This window comes from Callorhinchus milii, unplaced genomic scaffold (assembly GCF_018977255.1).
Source record: "Callorhinchus milii isolate IMCB2004 unplaced genomic scaffold, IMCB_Cmil_1.0 Scaffold17, whole genome shotgun sequence".
Lineage (NCBI taxonomy): Eukaryota > Metazoa > Chordata > Chondrichthyes > Chimaeriformes > Callorhinchidae > Callorhinchus > Callorhinchus milii.
The window spans coordinates 15033633-15055610 of record NW_024704758.1 but is presented as its reverse complement, the minus strand read 5'-3'; the positions used below and the strand labels follow the sequence as shown (position 1 = coordinate 15055610).

The 21978-nt window shown below is 44.4% G+C and overlaps 1 protein-coding gene across 1 annotated transcript in view; it reads right to left on the bottom strand.

Moving 5' to 3' along the window:
• Window positions 1-2526: 2526 nt before the first annotated feature.
• Window positions 2527-21978, bottom strand: part of LOC103175109 (UPF0606 protein KIAA1549L) — a 63747-nt gene continuing 44295 nt past the window's right edge. Inside the window, exons 11-22 of the mRNA XM_042341587.1 lie at window positions 21618-21781; window positions 20370-20557; window positions 19664-19756; window positions 16991-17115; window positions 16615-16799; window positions 12215-12435; window positions 11005-11137; window positions 8306-8650; window positions 7138-7232; window positions 4706-4848; window positions 4263-4405; window positions 2527-3552 (exon numbers count right to left, since the gene is read on the bottom strand). Coding sequence (XP_042197521.1) covers window positions 3262-3552; window positions 4263-4405; window positions 4706-4848; window positions 7138-7232; window positions 8306-8650; window positions 11005-11137; window positions 12215-12435; window positions 16615-16799; window positions 16991-17115; window positions 19664-19756; window positions 20370-20557; window positions 21618-21781 — 2126 coding nt within the window. The 3' untranslated portion in view covers window positions 2527-3261. The remainder of the gene's footprint in view (window positions 3553-4262; window positions 4406-4705; window positions 4849-7137; window positions 7233-8305; window positions 8651-11004; window positions 11138-12214; window positions 12436-16614; window positions 16800-16990; window positions 17116-19663; window positions 19757-20369; window positions 20558-21617; window positions 21782-21978) is intronic.

Below are 21978 nucleotides of genomic sequence, written 5' to 3'. Positions count from 1 at the left end.
TTAAATCTTCATATCCAGACCCTCCCCCCCACCCACCGTTTCATCCTTTCAGTTGTCCTCCCTGAATTGGGGCCAGCGATGCGATGAGAAGACCTTGGCTCACAGTGGCAGCCGAGACTTCCCAACGTCATACATATTTACCTGTTTGTCAGTCAGCTCTCCCGGCTCCTTTAGCTGCTGCTGAAGGTGGGGCGTGTACTGTAGATCATATTGAAAAGAAGCAGTTTATCCAATAGCACACAATATTGTGGCCCAACACATCGAATCCTGCCTTGGAAGAGAATCAGAGTACGGTTGGAATAAGTTTTCTTGGAACCAAATGTAAATATCTTTTTATTATTAAAACGCAACTCTGTCCGCGGTTGCAGTCTCCACTTGATATTCCTGTTCAGCAGTTTTGCCTGGAATTAATTCTGAGCAAAATTGCGCTTCAAAGCTCACCGAAGCACCCTCTTCCCCCCCACCCACCCCCCCCCACCACCACCCACCCGGCTTTCACCAGCACAACTCACATCTATCAACACTTCGCTCAGCTCTTGGCGAAACAAATGGCAACGTCTTAATTCATTTAGCATGCAACGTACGTCCGACCTTATCCACTTACAGTGAAAACAACAATTTCTATTCTTCCATCTCGCGAACCGTGAGGCACGAAAACATACAGGTCAGTAGGAACCGAAGCTTCCAGTCACACAATGCTGAAACATCTTGGGCAATATTCAGCTTCTTAATCATGTTCTTTAACTCCAGTCCATCTGCCAGAAACAGTCTTGGCTTTTCGAGTCTTTCAGCTAAGGTTATGCAATGCATAGAGGGGAAGGGGCCATATGTTCTTTGGATGAGTCTTTGAATCAGTGTTCGGATCAGAGCAATAGATAGAGCCAGAGTTCAGCTTCCTTCATCATGCCAATCAGCTGCTCAACGACACCCTCTTTGCCCAGCAACCGATACCCAGCACTCCCAATACACTAACGTCTTGTCCTAGCCGAGTAAACGACACTTCACTCTAAAGGAGTTTCATAGTACAAAAGACATTGAAAAAAAACTGTACAGTGCAGGCAGAGAGATTCAATGGTTAGAGGGATTGCTCTGCCACTGCACGCAACAGTTCTTAACCCGTTGCATTAGTTGCATTACATCGATGGACCTGCCAGAACGCACGGCTACAGTACAATTCATCTGGTTCAATACAAAGGGGAGAGAGTAGACAATCGTTCTGGGTTTGCATTGAACTATGAAAATTGCATGATTGTAACGGGTATTTTCAGGCAACGTGAGTGACAGACATCAAGCACGTCCCCAGAACACTTTAACACTTCAAATTTCTATAAAAATACACCTCTCCTACCACCCACACCCCTCCCACCCACCAAAAAAAAACTAATTTATACTGAATCTGTAAATTTCCATTGATCTGCTTTTTTGGGAATGTAAAACATGCAAATTTGTAAGACCTCAATACTTTGGCTTCCACTGTGCTCCTCATTATCTGATTACTATAAATCCTGTGATGCACTTTAAGATGTTTGCCTGAAGTGAAAGGCACTGTATTAAACACAAGGATTATTATTATTGTTATTAATATTTAGAAGTACTGGGTGGCACTCAGCAGAGATGGCAGAGGAGAAGCTCTAACAGAAGCAGAGGAGCCGATTCCCTCTCTTTTGCGGAGTTAGTTTTCTCTGAAGAATATTAAGCTCCCATTCTCCCCCGCAGCCAAAATCACCTCAGACGGAGTGTGTGAGACGTGGCAAGGAGGAGACAGCAAATAATTAAACCCAAATTAAATCCAAACAATTCCTATTGAATTCCACGGAGCAGCTTGAGAGTTCCTGCATTACCAGTGGTGATACTGTCATTAACCCATAAACTTATTCCCCCCCTCCCCTATGTAATTAACTGTAGAACACATTCAATATGAACCATACATGTAGAAAAAATGGATCACCAGTGAATAGAGCAGGAAAGACCACAATTTAATCCGGAGGCTCGATTGACGCTTGTAAAATGTTCGAGCTTCAACAACTTGTGTTTAATAACGTTCAGAATTCTCCTCCAACCCCCCCACCCCCATATGAAACAACCTCCCAATTATTTCAGTCATGTTAAAGATCCAGCGTTCAATGAGGTTGAAAGGCAGAGATTATTAAACTGCTACGGGCATCGAGCCCTTTGTTGCAGACATCAGTCTCAAAAGCTGTAAACCCAGAATAAATCCTGTGCTCAAATGTGGCTCCGAATGTGTCAAAAATGGACCGTCACCTCTCTGGCCCCTTTTATTATTCTCTCCTTATAAATCATGGCATCTTTCTGTGGATGGAGTTGGAAGGGGTGGGGGGGAGGCGGGAGGGTGTGGAAGAGAAATCAAGTGAATTCTGGCAAATCACAATCGATAAAAGTTTCAGAGTCAGGAACGGTCCTCAGTGAAAATAAAAGATTTGTCACGACTCCCGGTAGCTTTGGGGAAACAGGGTAGGGGAGGGTGGGAGAGAGTTTTGGATCCTTTTTGATGGTGCTTATGGTCGGTCACCTCCCCACTCCCTCTCCCCCGGCTCAGCTTCAGACTCTGCCACTGTCGAGCTCTCCGGGACGCCGGCCGGGCTGAAGGGCACTGTATAAAAGCAAGTTGTTGTTGAGTTGTTTTCCCTTGAAGTTGGCACCGAGTCAAACAGCTTGTTCTGTCCAGTCACTGCTTAAAAGAAATCCATGTGGCTGACTCATCTTTCGGCGTCAAGAATAGGAATCTGCACGTACTAAAATGATGTAACCAGAAATGGACAGTTTATCGGGATTATTTTTATGTGCACAAAGGTATGTATAAAAAAAGAAGATTTCTCTTGGAAACAAAAAAAAAACACTTGATCTGAAATATTGGCTTTGTTGGCAAACGAGGTCTGGACAGTGAAAACTGATGTTTCAGTTAGTTTTTGTTTGTTTGTTTGTTTGTTTAAATGCCAACAACAACTACACACTTTGCCACCCACCCAGCCAGGATGTGAACTGAATCCAAATCGTCCAAGGCACAAACCAACTTATTTCCGTCTCCGCTTCGGGTTTCGCCTCGGGTGTGACTGAAGGCCTGAGAGCGACAGGAACAGGAGGCCGGGACACTGGGACTCATTTAATTTTAAAACAAAGCTTGACGCTGTAATGGGAAGACGGGAGTGTCAGAAGGGACGAGGTCAGGTGGAGCCAAGAGGATCTTCTTCATCCGAACAGATCTAGTGGCCTCGCCAAGTGCTCGCCACGCGTTCGACACCGTTAGACCTGGAACTCAAACATGCCTGTCTGTTTCTTGGCCAGTTTGGCCACCTCTTCCCGGATGGCCTTCACTAAGGCGGCCGTAGAGATGTTGCTGTAGGACATGTCTGAGGTCTCGTTCTCCGTCAGGCTCTGCTGCGAGGCTGCGGAGGAAGGAGTCTGAGCCCGGTCAATGGTCTGCAACGGGTTGTTGGAGGGTTGGGTCTGGCTGTACTGTCGAGGTGCTCGGGGCGGGGAGTCCTGGGGGTAGCGAGCGTGGGCAAAGGCCTCCACGTAACCTGGGAGAGTCACCTGAACGATATAAAGAGACGGTTATCTCACACTGGAGTTCCCGGGTCCCAATGGGGAGATGAAGAAAAAAAAAACAGTGGTTCGGGGGAGAAGGACGTATGTCAGTGTACGATGGTCTGGTGTGGCAAAGTCCTACATGGGAAACTCAGCCATTTACATCAATAGCGGCCCTGCTAATGTGACGGCTGGAACTCCCCCAATCAGTTCCACAATCTCACTCTCCTAAATACTGACGACTCCTAAATTCTCTTTCAGATCCCCGAGCCTATCTCATTCAGGGTGACCAAAAAGGCGTGATACCATTACAACGTCTAGTAAGTCTTAAGAAAATGATTTTGATTTTTCTTTAGATAATAGCAGCTGAAAAATAAGACTTTTTGGTCACCCTGTTCTTCTGTCTCCTGATGACAGACTCCCCAACCAGTGGAAACAACCGATCTACATTAACCTTATCGAACCCTTTTATAATTTTTAAAGCACCTCTTAGTTCCCCCCTTAAACATCTCTTCTGTAACGATAAAAAAGGCCTAACCTATCCAATCTAACCCTAACCTGCCAGCCTTGGTGTGGTCCTCTTAATCCTACGTTGTACTCTTTCCATCTGTGTTTTATCCTTATATCCTTATAATGTGGAGACCAGAGTTGATCTTGTTCGGAGCAGTGTATGGAGTAAAATACAGGCAATGGGTGGATGTGGATGAAATACATACGTTTTCAGCCCACTGGCCCTGCACATCGCCATCTCCCACATACTGAGTCCAGGCATGGCTCCTGTAGGGGGCAGGCGGTGTTGGGATGAAGTAGCTCGGGAACCCAGGTCTGTTAGCTGGTATAGCATAAACCGCTGGGCTACCTGCAAGAGTCGTGAGGGGCAGTGAGGCGAGGGCAGGGAAACACCCAAACATTTTAAATCCACCGCTCTTTACCCAAAACAAACAAACAGCGAGGTCAGACAGCACAATATTAGCATTGCCAATAATGTAAGGTTACGTTATATAAGAAAATAAGAATAAATTATCGGTTATTTGAAACCCGAGCTTTCAGCAACAACAACTTGCATTTATACAGCGCCCCTCACACAGGGTAGCATCCCAGAACGCTTGACAGTGGCAGAGCAGAGAGAGAGCGAGAGAGAGAGAGTCAAGCTCCCCACCTGAGTAATTTGTAACTGGCTGTTCCACAGGAGCTGCTGACACTGAGGTTCTGGAGACCGGCACAAATGTGGCTTCCTGCTGGGAAAGCTCGGGCCCCGGCCGGGCTCCTCCTCTCATGTTATTCCCATTCTCTGATGTCGAGCTGCGGCACAGAGGGAAAAAAAGTATAATTTGTACTTGTTAAGCGACACGGGAAGCCAGGGAGAAATGAGTTAATCCAGGACAGGCACCAGGAAATAATAATAATCCTTGCATTTGGTACAGCGCCATATCACGACTTTGAGACGTCTCAAAGTGCTTCGCAGGATACACTGTAAAGTGAATTGACTGTAGATTTTGTGGACGAAACGCGACAGCCAATTGCACACAGCAACGACCCCTCAAACAGTCGTGGTTTGAGCAACCAAATTATTATTTTTTTACAGGACTGGAATAGGTTAGCAGGAAAGGTGCCTGAGGCCAAAACACTGGGACACTTTTTGTTAGAAAAAACAGCCATTGAATTGGCCGATAAAACAAACGGATCAACAGACGTGAAAAAAAAACAGATGCTCTAATTATCCTTTTTCACCACCGCAATGCACTTTGACTTTCAGGGGATGAATTATCCACATCTTTTGCTGCCTCTCAGCCCCTAACCAGACATCTTTTATATAAGTTGTGTCCGCACTGCATGACAAATCAGGTTGGGCTAAGAGGGATTTATAGCTTCCAAAACTGGATCTTTTTAGCAAGCGATTCAAAGAGAAAGACATCACTACGGTCATGGCTACAGCTTTGAATTTAGGTCAGTGTTTGGCTGGTTTAAATGGTTTTTTTTATTGTGTATTATTTTATTAATACATTTATCCAGCATAACCCATTTAGCCACCAAGCTCATCCGGCACACGTCTCCGGGGGAGGCGATGGGGGGGGGGGGGGGCGGAAGGTGGGGGGTTGGGGTTTAAGCCAGGAGCCATTACAGAATCTGTATAAAGCACCTCACATTGCACTTCAACTCTCGCTGTCTATAACGGGAACTTTTATTTTGTTAACAGTTTGCAAAATTGAGTTGAATTTGATTCCTTCAGCCATGGCATTGGTTCAGCCAATCAAGTGCCAAGCCTCAAGCCTCCCGTTGGAGCTATTCATTTCCACGGTGAAAAGTAAATTGGGGGAAGTGACTGTTGACCAGGACACCAGGAGAAACTCCCTTCTCTTGTCGATTAGGGCCGTGGGATCTTTTGACGTCCACCTGAACAGGCAGACAGGACCTTGGTTACAACCCAAGGCCACGACTGTGGGTATAACAGGGTTCCTTCTCCTGTATCCCAATTCGCTCACAAACACACAGTCACTACCACCCTACAGCAAATCTTGTGAAGCATTTTCAGAAGCTCCCCCAACATGAAAGGCGCTGTACCAAACGCATGGAGTTGTATGATTAGTTTTGAGGACATAATCTCTTTGATTGCTACAGGAAGATAATTGCACATTAGGCAAGATTTTGTTCCAGTGTGTGTAAAGTAATCATTAAAGACTAAGCTAATGGGTATCTGAATTATGTGGCAATTAAACCTTTGATGCAAATTCTCTATGTGGGCACTAGTTTTACTGTCAGATTTTGCAATTGAAGTTATTTGCAATTCCCGGACAAAATGATCTTGCAAACTGCACGCACTCTAACAGTGATGGTTTAATGTGTGTGTGGGTGGGTGAGACGACTGCCTAGTGTTTGTCTTTAAGAGCTTTCAGTCATAAAGGTAAATTAACACAGGGTCCCAAAAGTCAATTCACTTTTTGTTCACATTTCTTTTTACTGGCTGAGATTGCAACCATGCTTCCAGCAGGGCAACATATTTATATGGCATTGTGCCCTCAAACTATTCTCTCCAACTGCAAAGGGCACACATCCCCACCAGACTGGCAAGATGTCAAGACGGGTGCTGCCTGCCAACTGGTACCAACTATCCGCCCAGAAACAAGACCGATTGCTGCTAATAAATCCAGATCACCCCACAGTCTTCAACAGAACAAAACATTGCCTTGGTTTATTCTGTTGTAAAGCAACAAATGTCAGTTGGCAGCACTCGTGCCTCTGAGTGCAAAAGGTTGTGAGTTTGATCCCCCACGTTGGGACTTTGAACGCATATAGTCGAGGGACGTTTCTGTGCTCCAATTCTCTGCCATGTTTGCCTACAAAATGCACAACCCCTAACACTGTAATATATCCTGTGAAGGCGCTTTAAAACTTCCTCCTGACATGAAAGGCACTACACTAAATGTAAGGATAATTATCATTATTATTAAGTTGTGCGGCCGCAATTTCTAGTTAAACTGTTTTCACGTGGACTTCAATAACCAACTGGGCTTGACTATGCTGCTAGGGTGGGCAGCAATTCACAAGGCAAGTGTCTATGCAAACGCTAAACAGTGACACCCAATGCATTACCGTCTGAGAGAGGCCACAGCCATTGGTCCAGTCCTCGGTGGGATGGGTGGAGGGGATCCCACAGCAATTTCCGGAAGCTGAGAATATCTGTACGCCTGCGAATCGTTCACGGTAAAAATAAATCACCAATTAGAGATTCCTACTGGAACTAAAGTTGCCATATTCCCTCCCCCAACACGATTCTGCTCATTGACCCGTCTAGCCCAAGGGGTGGCCAACCTTTAGGGTTAACCAACAAAATACATAAATTGAGAATATTCAATCCAGAAGTTAACTGAAATCACACGACCATTTGAACAGGGGTTTACCGAGACTCATGTGAATATTCATGGGGGGGGTGGTGGGGGGCACTTCCGGCTCGTGGGCCACAGATTGGCCACTGTTGCTCTCCTTTAGCCAAAAGAGTCGAGTGCGATTGTGAGGAAACCCATCTCTCCAGCACATCGATATGCTGTCCTGTGCTAATGGACCATACACTTCACACCCGATAAAGCCAATGACTAAGTTGTGTTCAGGATGAACAGAAACTGGGACAGCGACTGGCACATTGGAGCTGCTCCAGTTATGCTCTATTGTTGTCCGCACTAGATCCAAAATAGCCCAAGTGCTGTTGTCTGTCTGCTGTAGAGATGGCCCCTGGTTAATCACACGTCAATGGTTCAGCTAAATCCTACGTGTTAATTATTGGATAACACAGAGTGATAATGGCACAGAAACAGGTCATTCAGCCCCACTAGTCCACGTCAGCGTTTACACTCGAGTCTCCCACCCCTTCCTCATCCCCTCTCCTTTACCCCCTCTATCCCTTCTTCCCCCGCACACGGATCAAGTTTCTCCCTAAAAATGTTGATGCTGTCTGCTTCAGCTGCAGCATCAGGCAACCAGTTCCGCTTGCTCACCAGCCTCTGTGTAAAGAACCTCTGTCGATACAAGCAAAATTTCCACTGAAATAAAAAGCCAAAGGCGAGGAACATTTAACTCTTCAAATGCCGACAAAGGCACAGTGACTGCACTTCAGGGTAAATCCCGTGAAGCGCATCGTGGAGTTGTGGCAAGCCGATAAGGCAAGTATTATTATTATCATTAATATTATTATGAATCATTCTGTTGCGGATCCTGAGCCATGGATCTCCACAATACACGTAACAGAGGAAGGCATTGTACTTACAGGCCTGGGCAAACTGTACTGGTACATATCCTGTCCATAGGTGGGAACCCATTGGACTCCACCCCTTGATCTGGTCATGGTTCCAGGCGCGCTGGTCACCAGTTCGGTATAAGGCTGGCCGGCACTGTAGTGCATTTGGTGCCTGTTGTGTGCTCCGCGGCCAGCAGAGGCCAAGCTAAAGGCTTCCTCCAGGAGCTGGTGCATGTGCTGCCTGACTTCGTCAATGGAAGGCTGGGAGCTGAGGGTCGATGTCTCGGAGTGGCCTTTGGGTGGCCGGGAGCGGGCAGAAGTCCGAGCCTCCACAATTCTGTCGATGTTGGTTTCTTCTATCAGTTCTGGCTCCGTCTTTAAAGCCACAAGAAAAAGGAGGAGCAAAGACAAGGTCAATATTTTTACCTTCTGATTGATTTAAACACATTTTCCCTTTTATGAAACTAGAAAAAACAACAGTAATAATGTGTCCCTTACTGTAGGGAACGATGACTGAGCGAGTGGGACTGCAGGCAAAATTTATTGTCTGAATTGGTAATATGTTTCCTATTATTTAATTTAAAAGGTAGCTCTTTATTGACTAGGTTTCTTAACTTTGTCATCAAGATAAAATAGGTCAATCGCTTCACGGCTTGTTTGCTGCGCGCAAATCGGCTGCCATGTTTGCCTATCATGGCGTTATTATACGATTCTGACGAAGGGTCGTGGACCCGAAACGTTGACTCACTTTCCTTTCTCCACAGAAGCTGCCTGATCTGCTGAGTGTTCCCAGCCACTTCTGTTTTTGTTTCAGATTTCCAGCATCCGTCAGTATTTTGGTTTTATGGCATTATTATCATCATCCTTAACTGTGAGAACCTGGAATGATGGGTTCTCACGATAGGCCAATGAAATAATAACAATAATTAATAACAATAATCCTTTTATTTGCCTTTCATGGCATGGGATAACTCAAAACTCTTCACAGGTTACATTGTAAAGTGTGTGTGACTGTAAGAGTGATTTATTTTTTATCTATTTATCTATTTATCACTATTTGTTAAGTTGCCAAGTGCATTCTGCCACAGAGAAAACAGGCAACTCCTCAAAGCAAGCACCCAGCACAAGACAAGGGCTGGCATTGATTTTTATACGACGTGTTTGGACTTGCATGTTAATAAATCGTTGAAGAAACAGTTCAACACTGTGACAAGTAGAGGGCAGAGAGAGAGATCTTCCTACAGGGATGAGATCAAATGGGGTCAAAGGAACCCTTTTCATCTCGAACCCCTCTCCCCCCAACCCCCCTCTCTCTTTCTCTCTCTCACGATCTTGCGAAATCAAGATTTTGTGCATTTCATGGCATTATGTTTGGCTGCAGATTACGAGGCAGATGAGTTCCTGTCTCCGAGGTGTGGAATTTCATGAACACCGTCCTGGGGTTTCAAAGCAGCGCTGACTTCATGCTGTTTGCCGTTGCTGCCTCACTTCATTAACTGGGATTGGTGCAGTGCTCGTGCACTGTGACTGCAAAGCAGTGCTGGAGAGTGTGAGTGACACACAAACAAAGCTGGGTCTCGCTGACTCTCTGAGCAAACCAAAACGGGTTTTCAAGGCTTTGAGCGGCAGATTGCTGGAGGTATCTTCCTTTACTTAACGATCGTAAAAAAGCAACATTTAGTCGCAGATCCAACACGAAAGAAAAACAAGTGGATTGACATGATGTGAACCGAAGCATCCAAACTTCCGAGGTAACAGGGATCTGATTTCACACAGTGCAGCCCCATAAAAAGCGACACTCTCAACACCGGCTCACAAGGGTTGTGGGTTCCAGCCCACACACACCTGACGCACTTTCAACAAGGTCGCTACGTCAAAGGCACAGATGAATATACTGCATGATTGATATCCTTTCCATTAACTGGTCGAAAAAAACCTCCTTAATCTAACCAGGGTTGATTAAGGATTACTTCATAAACCTCAATTTTGATACGAGCTGACCCACTTTCCTCATCTCACAAGGGGCACAATCGCATCTCATTCCTAAACATAGCTCGCAGTTTCTGTAAGATGTTTGGCAGGTCAGGTTCCGTTTAGACAACTTCAGTCCATCAGTAACTACCCGGAGTTGGGTGTATGAGCTCTCCAGGAAGGACAGTGCCCTAACCTCCAAGGGTGACTCTCTGGCCCAGTCTTTTACAGGATTGTCAGGAATTGACCAAGAAAGGCTAGGACAATAGCTCCACCACCTGAGGACTGGGAATAAAAATAGTTACTATTGGGGGAAAACATTTTTCCATTTTTTTTAAGAAAGAACCAGATTCTGGAATAAGACTGAGTTAAAGGATTTTCTATTATTCAGTGTAATCTTAAATTTTAAGGCAGAATAAGCAACGAGGGGGTGGAGTGAGGGTCAAGGCTTTAACCATCCTTCAGCTATTCAATCGAAAGTAGTGATGTTTAAGCCAATCTTTGCCACGAGGCTCTGCCACACGACACTTTACACAACAAATCTGCCAACGTGGATGAACCTCATCAAACAGCACTGAAGCCTAAAATGCCATGTTCAGAAGAGGACCTACAAAAAGATATGGAATGACATGCTGACACCGGCCACTGCTCCAGCCATAGACAGACCTAATAGCTCTTCAGACATGGAGGGTGAACATGGAAAAGCTCCGACTATAAACTGAGACAAAGAGCGAACGTTGTCAGTCATTAACACTTACATCATATCCACTATTACGAATGCCACGACGTGATCTTTCCCTCGTGACCAGAAGGTCCATCTCTGTTCCTCCCGGGCTCGGGCTGTTTAAAGACTGTCTGCTTCTGTACACATGGTTCCTCGGGTGGGTTTGTCTGGATGTGTTTGGAAGAAAGGAGAGAAAAGGACAGGAGAGGAGAGGACAGGAGAGGGGAGGAAAATAAACACACGCGCGCAACAATTTGAATTAGGAATAGTTTGGGAAGAATTTCCCGTTCTTTTTGAAGGTAATGAAAATCGTGTTGTGTCTAATGGCATGTCTTTGCACTCGTCATACTCATCATGCAGGAACATTGAGTAAACTTGGTACCAGGTATAACAACTGAAACGTTTTGTTGCAATGTATGGCATTGGGGTCTAAATTACATGGACATAGGTCACTCAACACTGAATCCAGTATGTACCAGATAGGGCAGCGTTTCAGTAATGAATGAAATTCCAGATCTGCTAGGTATATGACTCCGTTAGCTACTCTTGGACTTTAGACCCAAAAATTGGGAGGTTCATCCCAAGCCTCTATAATGCTACACTTTTGAATAGTTAGCGATAAGTTAGTTTGGGTCACAACATTTAGAAGGTCCACTTTAAATGCCTAAGATCCCAGTAAGTACTCAAGTTTAGAATAGACGGTATCTCCTCCCTATGAGATGGTGGACAGCAAGACATGCTAAAGCACCTGTAGCAGGAATTACACCTTAGGTGATGAATAAAGGACGAGGAGGGTGAGGGCACAATGAAAACACTGAGAAAATCCTAAGTGATGAACTCAAGGTCTTCACACTCAGTCAGTTACCCAATTCATTTTAAAGTCTATTCTGATTGACATCAACTGGGGACCAACTGCAGAACATGCAAACTATTCCTCAGAACATCACACACACTGCCTTCAACCTCCAGCGTGTAAATTATTCAGCTTCTGTTTTTATAAGAAAGATTCTTTTTTAGTACCATTTGGGATTTGTACGACCAACATTAAAACATTCAATCCACACAGCCACATCTCACAAAAACAAACCAGATCCCCACCTCCCTCTGTCTTATTCTCAGTGAAAATAGTTAAGAGTTTTTCAGAATAAAATAAGTATTTAGTAATTCAACATCTCAATGTTCCCACTACATCCAGCCTTATGGAGCACAATACAAGCACAATACAACTTTACGTTTCTTCTTACCTGTTTCTAGGCTCCGTGTATGTGAAGGGTATACGAGAATCATCTTCCAAAACCCGGTTAATTTCCATCTGACCTCTTTCGTACATTTTTCGTTGTGTGTCTGTCAATGGCTGATTCCCTTCCATGTCAGGGAAATCATAGTAACCTTTCCTCTTTGCTTTCAGCCGGAGTTTATTGCGATAATGCTCGATATCGGATTTCTGCTTTAGAGCCTTGTTTACCTGTTCAAAAACAGACACACCCACTCGCTGATTTTCAGGGTTCAAAAGCACAAGGTGGATTTTGTGTTCTGCAATCAGATTTGTTGTGTTCCTGTGGCTGTTCTGCACAGTGAGAGATATAATAGAAATTTCAGCCTCGGCATCCCATGGCTGTTTGTTGGGGTCATTGCTGTGCGCAAATTGGCTTCTGTGACCGGCTACAAAAATACCCACTTAACAGTAAATCCTTTGTAGCGCTAAGAGATGTCCTCGGGATGTGAAAGGCTCTTTATTAAAATGTTAGGATTATTGATTATTATATAATAATAATCCTTGCATTTGATATAGCGCTTTTCACGTCTTCTCGACGTCCCAAAGCGCTTCACAGAATATACTGTAAAGTGAATTGACTGTATATTTGTGGGCGAGCGCGGCAGCCAATTGCGCACAGCAGCGTCCTACAAACAGTCATAGATTGAAAATGACCAATTTTTTTTATTATTGTTTTGTTTTTTTGGAGGGATTATTATTAGGCGGAGTAAGGAAACTTGCCCAAGGTTTCGCCCTGCCTGGAATTGAACTCAGGTCTCTCGCACAGAATTCTCTACCTCTTGGCTGAGGGAAATGACGAGCCCTATAGTACGTGATCTTGGGCTTTCTCCATCTATCCCATTGGGAGCTTGTGAATGGGCCAGACTGGATGGAAAGCATTATTAAAATGACAAATAATACCCGAAGCGGCTGGGAACGCTCAGCAGGTCAGGCAGCATCTATGGAGAGAGGAAAGTGAGTTAACGTTTCAGGTTGATGACCTTTAGGAGTCCTGTAGCTCAGTGGTTAGAGCACTCGCCTTGCAAGCGAGAGACCTGAGTTCAATTCCAGGCAGGTCAGGGCGAAACCTTGGGCAAGTTTCCTTACTCCACACAGAGCCTAATAAGAATCCCTCCAAAACCAAAAACAATAATAAATTGGTCATTTTCAATCTACGACTGTTTGTGGGACATTGCTGTGCGCAATTGGCTGCCGCGTTCGCCCACAAATATACAGTCAATTCACTTTACAGTGTGTTCTGTGTTCTGTGAAGCGCTTTGGGACGTCCTCCCGACGTGAAAAGAGCTATATCAAATGCAAGGATTATTTCGTCAGAACTCATTATTAGAATGACAACATGAAGACTGTTATAATGGATTTATAAATAGAATCGGCAGGCAGTTAACTTCACCAGGTTTGATTAACTTAAGAGTTAGCGACACATTCTCGTTATAAATTCTGCACTTGGGTAATGGATTGATACTAACTGTTCTGAAATGGCTTTGTTCACTCGCCCATTTGAAGACAAATTCTCTATCACCCATCAATTACATCATTAAAAACAGTAAAGAGTGGCTAATATCCATAAACAATGGAGAGACATTCCAAAGGATAGTTGCCTTCCACCACTGCCAATAAAGATTGAAATGAAGGCAATTGTCATACTAAAGCTACTTTATAGTCAAAAGAAATAAACATGATGAATCAGTTTAAACCCACATCGTTTTGAGCTGATTAGGTGAAAATTGATCCATTAATTCCTCCAAGACGATATATACATACAACGAGATCGGCAGTGATTTAAAAAAAAGGCCCGTGGAAATTTATACCAAAAAGATTGTGGGAGGAATTGAAAATATTCAAACGACAATGGGTTCTGAAGTCAAGGAGGCTGTAATACATCAAGCCAGCAGCGACGTGTAGAACTGTCTATCTTTGGAGGTGGTGGATGGAAATTGTGTCAGCAATCTCAAGAGGGAATTGGGTAATGATTTAACAAAGAACTCAATCAAATGGGCATGAGAGATTACAATGAGGGACTCTGTATTCATTTAAATTTGTGTGTTAGACGTTGGGCTGGTCACATGAATCATGAATGTCTTTCCTTTTCCTGTCTGTTGCTATGCCCCAATTCTCTATAAAGTGATTACCATTTTGATCAGCAGAATTGTACCGAATTGTACGGCATTTTTCACAGGTTCTTTTCCGATTAATTTTGCTTTCGAGTAGTGATTCTGTGGGTTTATAGCCACAGTCTCTCGTTCCATATCTGGTTTTTTTTATTGTGTGTGGGGTGTGAGGTGGGGGAAGAGGGCGAGAGGGGGAAAGAGAAACCAATACTCAGAGATTACCAAGTAATCAGAGGTTTAGATTTAAACACACAGTCCAGAATTGACTGGATTGGTCCCGTACCACCAGGGCAGAGGACAAAAGGCAACAACAACAACTTGTATTTATACTTCGTCCTTCACGTGGCATTGCAGCTCAGAACGCTGAGCACTGACAAGGTTTTATCCAAGCTGGGGAGAATGAGAGGTGACCTTAGGCACAGTCAAAGGGCAAAGGGTAAAGAGAGAGAAAAACAAAGGGATTGAGGGAGGGAACTCCAGAGGTTTAAGAGAAACACAAACTGCATATACTCTATATATTACTCTACAATAATAGAAATGAACCTCTCATCCGTCCAACTCTCAGCATAAGAGGGAGGCAAATAACTAGTACATTGTGCATCGTTAGTATTTTTCTTAGACAAAGCTGTAAATGTTGAGAGAAATTAAGATTTTTTCCAAATAATCCTGAGTTGCACCTCTTATCGAGTATCAGATGCTCACCGCCTCCATCCAGCTCCCAGGACAAAGATGATGACACAGAGAAAGAACAACGTGCTCCGTGCCCAACAGCAAAAAGACCCGGTTACCTCAATCTAGATCCATCTCCTTTCAATAGGTGACAAATTCCGCAAGGTTAATGCCGGGATGTAAGAAGGACCACAGCGCTGGAATAGCAACAGTGATGGTGCTCCATTGACATCCTGTCGAACATCACAATGCTGAACATCGATGCCAACCCCATTAGAGTGACTGCTCTGTTGCAGCAGTCAGATCAGATGCGCATTGCCGACTGGGTCACAGCATCAAAAATCCAACACGAAGGCAAACTTTGCATTAGCTAACGTTCCCCCAACGTCTAATCTCACAGGCACGAGCAACGTGATGAAAATACAAGCTATTTATCCACCGCATTAATTGACATCAACTCCCACTGGAAGCAATGGGGAAGTCAGCTCTGACCAACAGGTCTGTCTGCAAGGCATAGCACACGTGGGCTGATTGACTTGCATTCATTTGCTTGCTGCAATAGGATTCAGAATTATTTACCAGTTTTCCACAGAGAGTCCGAAGCTCACCGAACAATCAGTTTTGCTTGGCTGGGCTGGGTTCTGAAGACATCTGCTATCACAATGGTGCAGAGGCTGCGTACAAGGCTCAGCTCAGAGTAGTGTCACTTTGGGCAACTTTACAGGACTCCCCTCCAACATCCCAACTGTACGTATTTTTTTTCCCTCACTCCTCCCAACCCCCCCTCCTCCCCAATACAGGGTGACCAGCTATGGCCTTCTACAAAGGCAAAAGAAGGAATTGCTCGACAAAGTCATACAAGGAGGGAGGGAAGGAGGGAGGGAGGGAGGGAGGGAGGGGTGAGCCAAGTGCAGCAGTGTCAGTAACACAACAACAAGATTCCATTTATAGAGCGCCTTTCACGTCGTGAGGACGTCCCAAGGCGCTGGACAGTTGGGTCAGTAATTGTGCGGTGTGTGTACAGAATGCATTACTGGGCAACAGGCACTGAGATGATTTATGTTTGACGGAGCAGGCGAGCAGCAGCCCGCAGTGGAGTGTGTGTGACGTGACCGAGTTGCTATGGGGAGGATGCCACACTGAGCAACGCTGATAAATAAATTCCAGGATGATTGTTCGCAAATGATTTATTAAACTGCTTATTAAGTCATTTAATTTAGTATTAAAGGGTGTTAGTCATTATGTGCTTTTCCGCCTCCCCTCAACCAACCAAACATTTTAACCATTGATTAGATCGGAACGATGTGAACATTGAAATAAGATGCAAACATTAATGCTTCACTTTGATGCTGGGATAAGAAGTCAGCAGGCTTGGAAAGATTGTGTTGAACAACAGGAAATATGTTTGATTTACAAAGGAGAACTGTAGTGATAGATAATGGAACATTTCAAGAGCAGATGGATAGCACAATAGTCCAGAATATTTGACTGACTGTATCACACAAATTCAATGGTAGAGGGAAGGTGCTCCTCACCTTTTCCTTTGGTAAAGGATCAAAACATTGGCAAATAGAGGGAGTCATTTCCTTACCTCTCCATTTACCACTGTCTGGTCTGGGCTCCTCTCCGAGGCTGGCTGGGAATAAACTGGAGGTGCTGCCAGGGGTTTCACAGAGAGCAAGTGAACTGAGCCAGAAGATGTATCAAACAGATCGTCAGATGTCTTTGAGACGTGCTCAAACAGGGTGGCACCTTCCTCATCGTCGCTGTTTGGCACTGAAGGACATGACAGAACAGTCCACTCAGATCATTGTTAAATGAGGAGTAACAGCACCGTGTCGGCAAAGAGAGACAAGACAACGGTTGGAGCTTTTCCTGGGAAAACTGGGAAAATTACCTCCTTATTCATTTTTTTTTAAAAAAAAGGGATTACCCGCGGGAAATGCAAACACAAAAGCTCATCTCACCATTTCTCCTCTTCGTCTCTTCCTTTCCAATTTTCTGCTGAGCCATTGGCTTCTGGGGGCTGCTCCTTCCAGAATCCCCTTTGCCCGATTGTTCACTGATGACAGAATCTTGCTCGCTGGGTAACCTGCTGGAAATGACCAGAGCAATAAAAAAAAGTAAGGGATTTTTTATGCGTATATATATATATATATATAAAAATATCTTCACTGTTCGACTTTATTATTAACAGCCCTTTCCTTTCCAACCTGGTTCAATTCATCTGGGTTACATTTGAGACTCATCAGCAGGTTTCTCAAAGGTCTTAAAAACCCAACCCCCAAAAGAAATCAGCCATCGTGTATGTATGTGGTGTAAAAGGAATCCAGAAAATGTTAAATTATGCACCTCGATTTATTATTAATGTGCTTTCACTTTGTGGGCTTCAAAGTATAAATCTTTCCCCCCGCCACAAAACACCATCGCTGTGTCACGGCATTCTCCTTATGCTGAGTAGAAATAAATCACATCAACCAGCAGTGGGATCCCTGCTCTACGAGATTGGGTTCATACCAGCAAGATAACACCAGTGCATTATTAAAAGGCCAACAACTACATCTAGCAACGATCTGGTCAATTCATCTTTCTCCTAACACACTCTAATGTCCAACCACGATGGAGGCAGTGACCGAAGAACAACAACAAATTTCATTTGTATAACGCCTTTCACGTCGGGAGGACGTCCCAAGGTGCTGGACAGTCAGGGATTTGGACCCGGGCTGGGATCAGGGGGGGTGGAGGACAGGAAGGTAGGGGTGACCAAAGGCAAAGAGGAGAGTCTTGAGAAGTGCCTTGAAGGAGGCAAAGGATGGAGCAAGGCGAATGGACTGTGGGATGGAGTTCCTAAGGGTGGGCACAGTCCTAACTCTGAAGTCAACAGAGTCCAAATCAGCAACCGAGCCAGCCAAGCTCTCCAGAACACTGATGCTACAGCTTACTTAACTGCGATGCAGTGAAGAGCTTGCATGTGATAAAACAACACTTTTTATGCATTGATCCACTCGGCACAGGAAGATTGCCATTGGATGAAAGTGTTTAATAGAACTGTCTTTGGACAGAGGTGTGCTGATGTGGGAAATGGATGAGCCCGTGTGTATAAAGGTGCTGAAATGGCAGTTCGGTGGAAGTCTTGGCTTTGATCTCCTGTGAGTTTCATTGAGTGTTTCACAGCCCAGGTCCTTTTGATTAGCATGTTATTTGGAAGCTCACTCTGATGGTTTCTATTCTATTCTCTCTTCCAACCCAGCCTTCAGCCCACTTCCCATCCCAAACATTCTGGCTCTTCCAATGGAAAAAGTGTCTGCGGACAAAGAGTACAAACTAGCATCACAAATACCTAATACACAACTAACAGAAAATCTTTTACAAACCCAAAACACTATGAACCCTGTTCCTGGGGACCAATGGGTGATGTTCTTTGAGGAGGTATTTTTTGTTAGTTTTAAGGAAAGAAATGGTGGGGCAGGGAAGCAAAGGCTAACACAGTTTTAAGCAGCCACCAAGTCACGGTAAAGGAAAAGAAGATTTTGTTCAGCTCAGCGGATTTGGAATGACTATTGACCCTTGCTAAAACAAAAGCCAACCATGAGCTACGCTGTGCAAACCATCATCTTGGCTCAGCCAGGCTGAGTCAGTGTAATTAGTGACTGGCTAATTGAACCTCAATGGTCTTCTCTTGTCTGAAACATCTCTACGTTCTGATTACACCCAAATTCCTGCTAATCCCTAGTTAGTACCATTATCTTTGACCATCATCCTGACTGTCAAGTCAAGATGCATCCGACAGGGATTGCAGGAAACACACAGGATTGTGACAGCTTTCGTTTCCTCTCCGACAAAGCAATGTTCAAAGGCACTAATCCATGACAATCAACACATGAACTGGGCCAGTGAACTGTGCCTGAAAGATGAACTGGTGCATAAGTGAGATCAAAACACTGTGAAGCTGATCAATATGACAAGTGGCAAGTGTAAAGCGCCCTGGCTTCTTCTGCTGCTCAAAGTCAACCAGAAAACAGTGAAAATGTTCAAAGTGAACGGTGAACAGATGTTCTAATCACATACAGGCTGACCTCGCTACACAATAACTTGGGTTGCTTAAGAGAGTAACATACAAACCTACCTACATACATACATACATAGCAAGCGAGAGTATTAAAGAACATGGATAAAAGGCACCGAAATGGGGTTAAAAAAATCTGCCACAATTTGGTGGAACAGACACATTGGGCTGAATGACCTCCCGCTGGCCTTCTGTTTCCAATCACAGAACTGCACCCTCGCACCTCAAACATAAGCATCATTGTTGTTCAAGACGTCTTTGCCATCACCAGTGAAAGCAGTCAATTCACATCATCCACAAAGATCCAGGTGAATAATGGTTTTAAAAATGTGATTGAGTGTTAAGAAGGAGAATTACAGGTGACAAAATGCTGAGTGGAACCACGGCTGGTCGCTGAGCTGCAGCGGAAATAGATACATCACGCCAACACAAAGAGCTGGCACAGGCATGATTGGCCGAATGGCCTCCTTCTGTGCTGTAATATCGTATGATTGTATAACACAAGACAACCCGTCCAGGATGTGTGATGTACGATGCAACAATAGGTAAGCATTGTGGACTTTCCTGCGTTTACCTTTGTGGGGGGCAAGGAGTAACCGAGTAGAATCTTTCCTCAGGAGATGAAATGGCTTGGGTAGAGTCCATGATAGAGCAGATTGCACATGGTCTGTGGAAGGAACAGGCTTGGTGAGCCAAACGGCTATTTACTCATTCTGTGCCTTGTTCACCTGATGCAGGTACAGGCAGGTTACAGTATTTAACTCGCTAACCAGCACTGTGAGCATAGAACGAGAGGACACACATACAAGATCAACAAGCCTGAAGTGAAACCAGAAAATTGAAAGGTTTTTTTCTTCCCTCACACCCTCACACCCCTTTACCAACGGAGAAGCAGATTTATGAAACAGCAACCTAGCAGCAGCTACTTAATCAATCGCTTGAAATGGGCTGGACAGAGATCTGGTTGAGAATGAGATTGAATATTGTAAGGACAAATGGAGAGAGAAAGAAAGAGAGAGAGAGAGAGAGGAGATGACTGAATGCAGCATGCAATGTAATGATTGTTTTGCTTTGCCAACCAGAAGTAATCATGGAATTAGATAGATGGATAATATTCTAAGGTTCTGAGTTCAGTTTATAGCCTAGTGACAGAGAGAAGATACGCAGAACTTTGCCTAACATGGAACGGCCCTGAAATGTTCTAAAACTAACGACAAGATTATAACACCTTGGCTTGCTTCACAAGCAGATTTTTTGCACACGATTCCTTCGAACGTTACCTCCTTCGAACATCAACTGTTTTGGGTGGTTTGGCATTACTCCCGTCCTGCGAGATTTCACTTTCTTGGGTTACAGTTCCATCTTGTCCAGAAAGTGGCAACACTACGGTTTCTTGAGTGACGGTCACTTCATCCTCTCCGCCCTGTTGACCAATGTGCTGTTTGGCGTAGTCAAACCCTTGTACTGGCTATTGCCATAAAAATGGAAGAAGGAAAATCCATTAGTCACTGGTTCGTTGAATATTAACCCGGTATCAGCCTTTTTTGACACCCAGTCAACTGAGGGTTTCATTCTCTCCCTCTCTGTTCCCTTTCCACATAATTGAACTCCGCAGTTGCTGTCTCCTGAATTCGGTAATTTACTACAGATTGCACAGACTGAGGACACGTGACATTGAATCTTCCTATTTTTCACCGCTACCAGTTAACCTTAATCCCCTAGCCGGCCCCTGGTAAAAACATATTGATCACATAGTCAAATGCAAGTTTAGAATCTGGAAACGTACAAACAAAAAAACACACGTTTAGAATCGCGATCCCATTTAAAAAAAAAACAAATGATTTTTTTTAACAACCCTATATTTATGGCAAAGTTCATTAATAGCAGATAGTGAATTTTCTATGAAAATCGTTTTCCCCTTCATCACAGCTGCTGGATAGCTGAACAGCCAGAGGAATGGATTACTAAGCACAAGGTTACAGCTTGAAATCTTTTGACATGACTGATTTTGTCAATAATTGATTTTTTCTCTCTTGCTCTCCATCTCTCTCTCTCTCTCTCTCGCCTCCTCCGAGCTCCTCTCACACGAGGATTCTTTCAATTCAAGCATGAATTAAAAGTGACGCCACTCAATCATTCTGCTCTCTACTTATGTTCGATTCCCCCGGGCAGGGCGAAACGTTGGGCAAGTTTCCTTACTCCACACGCCTCTATTTACCAAGCAGTAAGTAGGAACCCAGTTATTAGTCAATTGTCGGATCACTTTTCTGGGAGATAAAATATGTGGTCACTCAATCCACGGCTGTTTGTGGGACGCTGCTGTGTGCAATTGCCCACAAAACATACAGTCAATTTACATTACAGTATATTCCATGAGCTCTTTGAGCCATCTCGAAGATATGATAAGGCGCTACATCAAATGCAAGGGTTATTATTCTTGATACTCTTCGATAAGAGAAGGGCGTCAAACCAACACATAACAGTGGCTCTAGTACCTGTTGTCTGGCTGAGGGCTGCTCACTGCTTACCTTTGCTCTCTGGTGCAGGTTGGACATCGTCTCGGATTTAAATTCACTCTTGTTTTTCCTGCACAGCACTGCGGAAATAATGATGATTATAACGGTCACCACCCCGACTGGAGCCAGCACCGCAGCGATGATCCACAGGTTATTGGGTGGGTTTTTGACCACAGCTGTGAGGGAAACAAGTGGATTAAAGTGATCCTTGTTGGTCGAAAGGCATGGCCTTACTGTGTGATTAGCTTTACATCCAGCTTTTGAGTTTACAACTCAGGACAACTTCACCACCCTAGCCTGCTTATGTCTTCAAAACTCTCTTATAACCCCCATCTTTTGACCGCAACCCCTGATCAACACCCTTCAATTCACC